General features: G+C 49.2%; 1 protein-coding gene across 1 annotated transcript in view; it reads right to left on the reverse strand.

Annotated features, from left to right (window-relative positions):
- The window catches only part of Myzap (myocardial zonula adherens protein), a 94,049-nt gene extending 90,829 nt beyond the window's left edge, over window positions 1-3,220 (reverse strand). The window contains exon 1 of the mRNA XM_059268208.1: window positions 3,083-3,220. Within this exon, the coding sequence (XP_059124191.1) occupies window positions 3,083-3,157 (75 nt within the window). The 5' untranslated portion in view covers window positions 3,158-3,220. The remainder of the gene's footprint in view (window positions 1-3,082) is intronic.
- Window positions 3,221-9,101: the final 5,881 nt, after the last annotated feature.

A 9,101-nucleotide genomic window follows, 5' to 3' on the forward strand; every position in this document is an offset into this window, starting at 1 on the left:
CACAGCGCCAGCCAGGGGAGTGATGATGGGCAGGCCTGTGCTGGGTTTTAAGAGAGAAGGTCTTTGCCAAGGGAAGGGCTGGCTAGGAAACAATCGTACCCCATGGCCTTGTTTGGATTTGTTTGAGTTGGGTTTTTTTACTCCACCAAGGGGTCACAGTACCAGCTACAAGCAGCCAAGTCTCCTTTTCTCAACAGAACACAGTGCGGGAGAGACCTGTGGCAGGCCTCACAGCTCATTGTGCTCCCGCCCAGCGGATGAGCTCCAAGTACCCGGCTGCAGGAGACAGCGCGTGCCTTCCACTCCAGGCACACAACCCGGCCACACAACTGACTTCATTTCAAAGGCCTAGGCTGTGAGGCTAACCTTCAATTACAAAATTCCTTTCAAAATCATGCAGTCCTTCATGTAGCTATTTTCTGAAATCCCACCCCCACACCCCCCAAGGTCATCATTCTAGCTGCACCTACTCTCTGAACACTTTATCTTCCCACCGTTGCCATAGATAAAACTATTTTTAGTGCACAACTGGTTTGAAGGCAGATTCTTTTTTTTTTTATTCCCACTGGCTAGTGTGTATGAACGCCTCTCCAAGTTTTGTTTATTCGCTAACAGAAATCACCCCCACACACACCAGGCTCCCTCCTCCCCCTGGAGATGATTTCAGATAAGAGGGAAGTAAGTACATTTGCAGGTGGCAGTCACTGAACAAAGGGTGACCTGGGACAGCCTGACTCGGGGCAACTCCTGCACAGCATCACCCGCCGCCGCCGCTGCCACCACTTCTGGTTGGCTGGAAGTCTGCGACAGCACGGCCTGGTTTTCCCCACTACCTTGATAAGCCCCGTGGATAAAGCTGGTCTATTTTAATAGCTAGCAGACCTTTTGACTTTGAGACTCCGCGTTCTCCTTTACAAAGTTCACACTCAAGAACCAGGCAGCTGAGATACAAAGCAAACAATAGCATCTCCTGGTGTTTTAAGAACATTCATGACTCTGTGTTGAACTACATTCATAGCTACCCGTGGCCACAGGCAGCCCACGAGGGACAGGTTGAACACGCCACAAAGTATTCCGGTTTGAGAGTACCTCTTGTCCAAGAGCAGGGAAGAGATGAGAGGGTACAGGATTTCTTGAAAACTTTTCAATTTCAGAAACATTTCTCGTGGTTACTTATTTAGTGTATAATTTGATTTTCTTGTGTTTCTGTAAGTTTTTTTTTTTTAAATAGGTGTTTTGTTTCAAAGCAGGTCCAACACACATTGTCATAGAGTCTAGGTCAAGCATCCATTGAGAGGAACAACAGTTCTGTTTTCCCAATCAGTCATGTCAACTGGCCTCCAAACTCCTGTTTCTGCTGGCTGACTAACTAGCAGCTCACCTGCAGGGAAAGGCCTGCCTCACACACCTCAGGAAGAGCCTTCCTTTTAGCGTCACTGAACCCTGGAAATACTCTGCTCACTACAAAAGTCATCACTGTATATCATTTGTGACAAGTTTGCCTCAAGGAGCAGAGTGGAGCTGAGTGCCCAGCCCTGTAACACACAGAAATAGATCTATAAATATATATAATGAGTCAGTTAGTCAATCAACACACCACAGCTTCCCAACACATGGCCCTGCCAATACACACACACACACACACACACACACACACACACACACACACAGAGCACCTGCAGCCTTTAGAAATATTCTGTCCACAAAAAGTGATAGGATGTTCCAGTCAGAGGCATAAGCTCTTCAGCCCATAGTTTTGATGGAGTCTTACCCAATAGTGTGTCCAGACACCAAAGCACCATTCAAGGGGAAAATCCTCAAAGATGCTACTGAATGCACTGAGCACATCTGTGTTCACCCACAGGATCCCACTACCTACCTCAGCCAGAATCTCCCTATGGGGGAGGGGTGCTGGACACAGCTCAGGGCTGTCTTTTCAACGATTTCATTCTTTGTCAACCAAAATTTTGTTCTAATTAACAAAGCTTTCCATGGGAAAAAGTCAAATACCCTTTTTGTAGAAGGGTAGGACTATGCTTGGAAACCCACTAGCCAAATGTGACACTTACTATATGAAGTTAATGATCAAGCAACCAGAGTTCTGTCAACCTTTGGTGTCCACCATACACACACACACACACACACACACACACACACACACACACACACCATCACTTGGCCCACACCCAAAAGCAACACATGCCTTTCGTGTATAAGGTGACCACCAACAAGCTCGTCCACAAGTCAAGCAAACTGACCTACAAACTGACTACAGAAGGGGCTTTGGGTCTGGACGTAACCTGTTGGAATGAACCTGGGGAAACATGATTAGCGGAGAGGAGAGTATTCGATATCACGACACCAAAACTAAAAAGCCACAGGCCAAGCTCTAACAGTGTTCTCTGAGGCCCCGATCTTAGAAGGGGCACAGCACGGCACATGAACCAGACTAATCTGGCCATTCTTTCACGAAGCATCTGAGGTGAGAACAGATGAGGCAGAGACCGTGGCTAAACAGATTTCCACAGGGAAACCTCCCCGGAGATGATGCCCAGGGCTTTAGGACTGGCCCCAGTGCCACAGAGAAGAAAGTGCCTGCCTGCATAAACTAGGGTCCTGCACAGCTAGGGGTGGTCAGCAAACAGGCAGCCACCTTGACAAAGCTCTGAACCAGAGGCACTCTATCACTGGTGGATGGCACACAGACCATGCTCCTAATCAAGAGATGGAGGAAAGCTGGCATTTTAATATGTTCATCTCAGGGTAGAGACACTCAGAAACCTCTTCCTCCCCCTTTTTAACTGGTGTCGTCACGCTTAAGCGTGCCTTGACAGTGGAGACAAGCAGAGGAAACTTCTGGGTATTGCAGAAAGTCCCCTAAGCTCTCTTCTTCCAGGCACCAGGGTGGTCCAGAGAGAGGGTCTCTGTGCAGTTCGGGGCAGGCCGGGAAACTTAAGGCAAGATGAGGTGTCGGCGGCCTGCAGCTGACCCCTAAGTATCCTCCCCACCACATCTCTACAGACGGGTCGACAGGGATGTGTGCAGGAGACCCCGGCAGCTCCTTCTCCAGCTCGCTACTCACCCTCCTACTGGGCGTCCCAGGCGACTTAGCGCTGCCACCTGAGAGCAGGGTGACAGTGGACGTGGAGCGCAGCATCTCGCAGCGGCTGTGGAGCGAGGGCTGGGTCCCTGCGCTGCTCCGGGGCAGGATAAGCGTGCGGGGCGCGCCCTGCGCGGGGGTGGCTCAGGCACTTGAGGTTGTAGCTTCCGCAGGGCTGGAGCCCAGGGGGCGGGGTCTGGGAGGAGCCTGGGAGGGGGCGGGGCCCAGGAGTGCTGGCTAGACCCGTCAGGCTTCATTCTCTCCCCAAAGTTGAGCGTCATTTCTCCGAAAATCCCTGTCCAGTCTTCTTGCACACACTGTATGTCCAGCTCTCTGACGCCTGTCCATTCGGCCTCACGACCCCAGTGCTTTTTGCCAAACCCGGAGGACCACTGGGACCCTTGCTGTGTGTCATTTATTCAGTAACTACTGAGTGCCTATTATTTGTGCCTCCTAGTAAATGACCGACCCCTGTCTTCACAGAATTTGCACCCTAGTGGGGACCCTGAGAGGCGACAGCTGTCGTTGCTATGGTAGAAGACAGGTATGTGTGCTGGGAGTGTGCAACCGTCCTCAGGTCCTCAGGAGCCAGGAGGAGGCTCCCAGAGGAAGTGACTAAACTGAAGACCAGAAATGCAAGTCGGAGGAAGCCAGACACAGGCTGCCCATCACATTCATTCAGTGATTACTGTGTGTCCACCTGGGAGGGCTGAGCACCCATTACGTCAACCAATCTCCACGACCACGCTTTGGGGTAGGTGTCATTATTATCCTGCACCCCATTTTGCAGATGAGGACATTGACTCATCAAGGGTTGAGTAAGGCAGCAGAAACCCCACGGACTGCTGGGTGGCCAAGCTAAGAGGTGACCTACTCTGGTCAGCCCCTAGGGCCTTAGTGGAGCACTCTGCTGCCCCCTAGCCAAGATGAGAGCAAGGTAAGGGCAGGCCTGTCACCTTTTTTAGGCACCTTGTCCGGGTGCAAGGAGCTAAAAGTGGAGAGGATCTAAAGAGAGCTGAGACCTAGTCATTAAGAACCTGGTGTGCGTGCTTTGACTTTTTTGTTGTTGTTTTGTTTTTCGAGACAGGGTTTCTCTGTGTAGCTTTGCACCTTTCCTAGAACTCACCCTATATACCAGGCTGGCCTCGAACTCACAGAGATCTGCCTGCCTCTGCCTCCCGAGTGCTGGGATTAAAGGCGTGTGCCACCACCACCCGGCTGCTTTGACTTTTATCAACAGGCCAAAGTGGTTTTGGGAAAGGGAAGACACTGTATCTCCATTCACCTTTCAAAGCCCAGGCAAAGTCCAGCCTCCTCACCAGCCTCCTAACTCTCTCTCTCTCTCTCTCTCTCTCTCTCTCTCTCTCTCTCTCTCTCTCTCTGTGTGTGTGTGTGTGTGTGTGTGTCCGTGTCCTTGCACACTCCCAGAACAGCACCAGCAGGGAAGAGGGTCAAAGAATGTTGCTGACCAGAATTCCTCACGATCCTGTGAAACCTGCTCCTTTATAGACGAGGAAACAACAGCCACGTTTTCTGTAAGTCCGAATGAAAGTGACTTTCCAAAGTCACGGGACCTATTCTATGCCAGCCCTTCCCGGTGCTCTCTACCAACCTCACCACCCCCTGTGTGTGTGTTCTTTTCTTTAAGATTTACTTTTGAATTTTAATCGTGTGTTTATCTAGGTGAGTGCAGGTATCCTCAGAGGCCAGAGGCATCGGATCCCTTGAAGCTGAAGTTACCTGGGTTGTGAGCCACCCAACAGGGGTGCTCTGTCCTCTGCTGGGCAGTAAGCTCTGTGGTGCTGAGTCATCCTCCAGCCTGTGTCTGTGCTCTCTGGGCACAGGGTTCACTGTCTCCTCGGACCGCACCTCAACCCCACCAGGTGGACCCTGTTAACACCCTTGTCTTGCGAAGGAGAAAACTAAGGCCATAGGAGTGAACTGGTCAATAGCTGTACCTATGGCTTCTTACGCTCCTGCCTTCAGCCTCCCATGTACCTACCTCTTTCAAAACACAAATCATGAGGTTTCCTTCCATCCTCCTCCACACAGCCCTCCATTCCTAGTAGTGGCATTTCTAAGACTGAACTCGTAAGTCTACCCTTCAATAAGTAGTGGTCCAAGGGTGGTTGTTGGGGCTGGAGAGTCGGCTCAGCAGTTAAGAGTACCTGCAGAGGACCAGGACTTGATTCCCAGCACCCACGTGGTGGCTCACAATAGTCTGTCACTCCAGTTCCAGGCGATCTGACACCCTCTTTTGGCCTCCAGGGGCACCAGGGGCACCGTGGTGCACAGACAAACATTCATTCACAAAGAAAAGTAAATAAACAAATCTTTAAAAGGAAGTTATTGAAAGCCCCTAGGAGTTAGTCTGAATCTGCATGGTTACCTCAGTGGGAAGAAGCTAATGGTTAATGCCATTTTGCTAGTTTGCCCCAAGGAGATAGGAAATGGGCTGTTTTTGCAGACACAGTCAAAACAACCTGGCATCAGTAATGTTTACTTATATCATGGCAAGCACCCAAGTGGTCATCCAAAATAGGCTCAGCATGGAGAGAAAGGGAATTTGCATGTCTCCATTTTGTACATTGTGCTGGTTAGGTTGGGTTTTTTTTGTTTGTTTGTTTGTTTTTTTGTTTCTTTGTTTTGTCAACTTGACATAGCTAGAGTTATCTGGTAAGAAGGAACCTCAGATGGGCAGTGGTGGTGCACGCCTTTAATCCCAGCACTTGAGAGGCAGATCTCTGTGAGTTTGAGGCCAGCCTGGCCTACAGAGTGAGTTCCAGGAAAGGCACACACAAAGCTATACAGAGAAACCCTGTCTCAAAAAGAAGGAGGAGGAGGAGGAGGAGGAGGAGGAGGAGGAGGAGGAGGAGAAGAAGAAGAAGAAGAAGAAGAAGAAGAAGAAGAAGAAGAAGAAGAAGAAGAAGAAGAAGGAACCTCAAATGAGAACATGCTTCCATCATATTGGCCTGCATGCAAGTATGTAGGGCATTTTGTTATTTTGATATGGAAGGGCCGAGCTCACTGTGGGTGGAGCCACCCCTGGGCAGGTGTATAAGAAAGCAGGCTTGGGGGCTGGAGAGATGGCTCAGAGGTTAAGAGCACTGCTTGTTCTTCCAAAGGTCCTGAGTTCAATTCCCAGCAACCACATGGTGGCTCACAACCATCTGTAATGAGATCTGGTGCCCTCTTCTGGCTTGCAGGGATATGTGCAGACAGAACACTGTAGACATAATAAATAAATAAATCATTTAAAAAAAAAAAAAAAGAAAGCAGGCTGAGCAAGCCATACGGAACAAACCTATAAGCAGCATTCTTCCATGGTGTATGCTTCAGTTCCTGCCTCCAGGTTCCAGATCTGCTTTCTCTCAATGAAGGACTGACTGTAAGTTGTAAGCTTAAACAAACCATTTCATTCCCAAGCTGCTTTTGGTTATGGTATTTTATCACAGTGACAGAAACCCTAACTAAGTCATCCGTCCAAGTCTTTTTCACCATAATATAATGGTTTGGTTATTAACAAAGCAGCAAACTGGTCACCAACTTGTGACTCTGGTTAAGAACTAGATCCTGTTCACATCCCTGCCCCACAGCCAAAATACATCACTGGGGTGTGCTAAGTGCTCAGTAATTTTCAATGGGTGTGAAAACATCACAGAACAACATTGCAATTTATTCAAGATCAATCCAAACAAGTAAGATCCTTGCCAGCCCAACTTAAAAGGTGGCCCAGGGTCTCCCAGCAATTTGTCATTATAAGGTAGCTAAAGTCCCAGGACTGTCTCTGTCAGGGCGATTGCCAACATCATAAAGTGGTGTGGGTGGTAATCAGGCAGGTGCAGGCTGACCAACACGAGAAAGATGAGACCACAGGAATTATGGGAGCAAGGAGATGGGCGAGTCCCCAGAAAGTGGGAAAGAGTAAGGAGGAAGCGGGGAGGTGAGTAGGACTTGGGAGTCAACAGAAGGGTGGGTACAGGGTGGAGGGGAAAGATAAAAACAACGCCAGGTTTCTGTAAATAGTTCTGGAAGAAGACGTACCAATAAGACTGACTCCTTTCACATGAGGAACTGGGGCTAGGGAGACAGCTCAACAGTTAAGAGCGCATGCTGCTCTTGCAGAGGATGCAGGTTTAGGTCTGAGCACCCAAGTAGGATAGCTCACAAGTGTGGACATCCACAGAGGCTTCCTAGTTAGAACTTACTCAGGGTCACAGAATCTGGGCTTGCTTTACCCAGCAGGGATGCATAATGGGATGATTTGACCACAGGTGTGGTTACCAGGTGTTTGGAAGGGTCTACACTTGGCAGTACAGTGTGCTTTGATCTTGCAAGGGGGAGGTCTTTTGCCCTACCCCTTGGCATTTGTATAAAAAGCCTTTTGAATAACTGCCTAGGGCAGCTGGATATTGACCCAGGGCCCTCCCGAAGCTGTCCTATGTCTCTGTCTTTCTCTTCAACATCTAGGTCTATCTTTCTAATATTTCCTTATTCCTTTCTCCTCTACCCAAGAACCCTTTGAAAGGTGGGAGCAGGTCAGAGCTGGACTCCCACAGTCTCCCACACACAACCCTTGCAACTCCAGCTCCAGGGGATCTGATGCCCTATTCTGGACTCCACAGGTACCTACTGTCATACACACACACACACACACACACACACACACACACACACACTTAAAAATAAAACGAATCTTTTAAAATGAAAAGAGGAACCAAAGGCTGAGAACTCTAAGATCTGCAGAAGAGCTAGTAAGAAACAGGACAAAAGGGACAGAACTCTGGTGCAGAAGGCCATCAAGCAATCTTCCAACATGCTGGGGCCTCCCTAGGCCTTCCCTACACATCAGTGGTGGGTGGATGCCATCATCTGTGCTGGAGGGACCAGGAGTTCTGACAACACCGTCTTAGCTGCCACTGTTTTCCATCCATGACAATAGCCAGCTATACATGCCTAAGTCCTGTCCTAACCACCTCTGCTGAAGCACAGGTGTGCAGAAAATTCTAGATGCCTTTACAAATGGCTTTCCTCTTCTTGGAATCCGTTTCTTAATTGAACCTCCTTCTCTCAAATCCTCCAGGCCTCTGCTTCCTCAATTGTCTTTGCTGCTTCCTGATGAAGCCTTAGCTGAGGGCCTTAGGGTGGGATCCATTTCTCTAGTGAAGTCCTAAGAAGAAAAGATTGTTTTTATTTCTGGGAAGAAATGACCAGGAGTTGAATCACTCACCAGACACCAAGCACGAAATAGGTGAGTCCAGGGCATGCCAGGCCTTCTGGTATTTGTGCCCTCTTCACTTTCCAGTCCCTGAGGAATCCCTTTCTTCCTTTTATTGGGCTGTGACCACATCCCAGAGTCCTGGCACATTCACCTCTTCTGAATGCCACAGAGACCAAATGTTCACAATGGGAAAGGACACATTTCCAGCCCTGGGCAAGAGTGTTGAATTACAGAGCTCCTTTGCATAAGTAGAATAAGTAACAGCCATATTGACAGGCCTCTGAGAGGCAGGGAGCAAGGCCCAGTGATAAGGAAGGCAGACTGAGAGGAACCCAATCCCCAAACAACTGGCTCCCTCAGATCCTCAGCATTTATAAGCCTGTCTAGACATGGGCTGAACCTGCTGCTGACCCACTCTAGGGGAAAGAAACTCACTGAGGCAATTCTGTGGCCTCACACCTAGCCCAGTAAACAAATGGCACGTTCATCAAGCTCATCTGTACTGCTTGGGTTTGAGTGAGCAATGTTCCCCACAGGCTGAAATGTCTGCATCTTGGTCCTGAGGCAGTGGCTTTGTTTTTATGAAACTGTGGAACCTTTAGGAAGTGGGGTCTGACTGGAGGAAGTGAGTCACTACAGGCAGGCCTTTGAGCATTCTAGCCTGAGCAGACTTCTGGTCCCATTCTTTTACTTCCTGTTTGGCCAAGATGTGAACAGCTGCTCTGCCACATGTTCCTCCCAACATAGACTAAGCCGCTCCTGACACCATGTTTCTGTGCC

This window comes from Peromyscus eremicus, chromosome 7, assembly GCF_949786415.1.
Source record: "Peromyscus eremicus chromosome 7, PerEre_H2_v1, whole genome shotgun sequence".
In the NCBI taxonomy this organism is placed as follows: Eukaryota; Metazoa; Chordata; class Mammalia; order Rodentia; family Cricetidae; genus Peromyscus; species Peromyscus eremicus.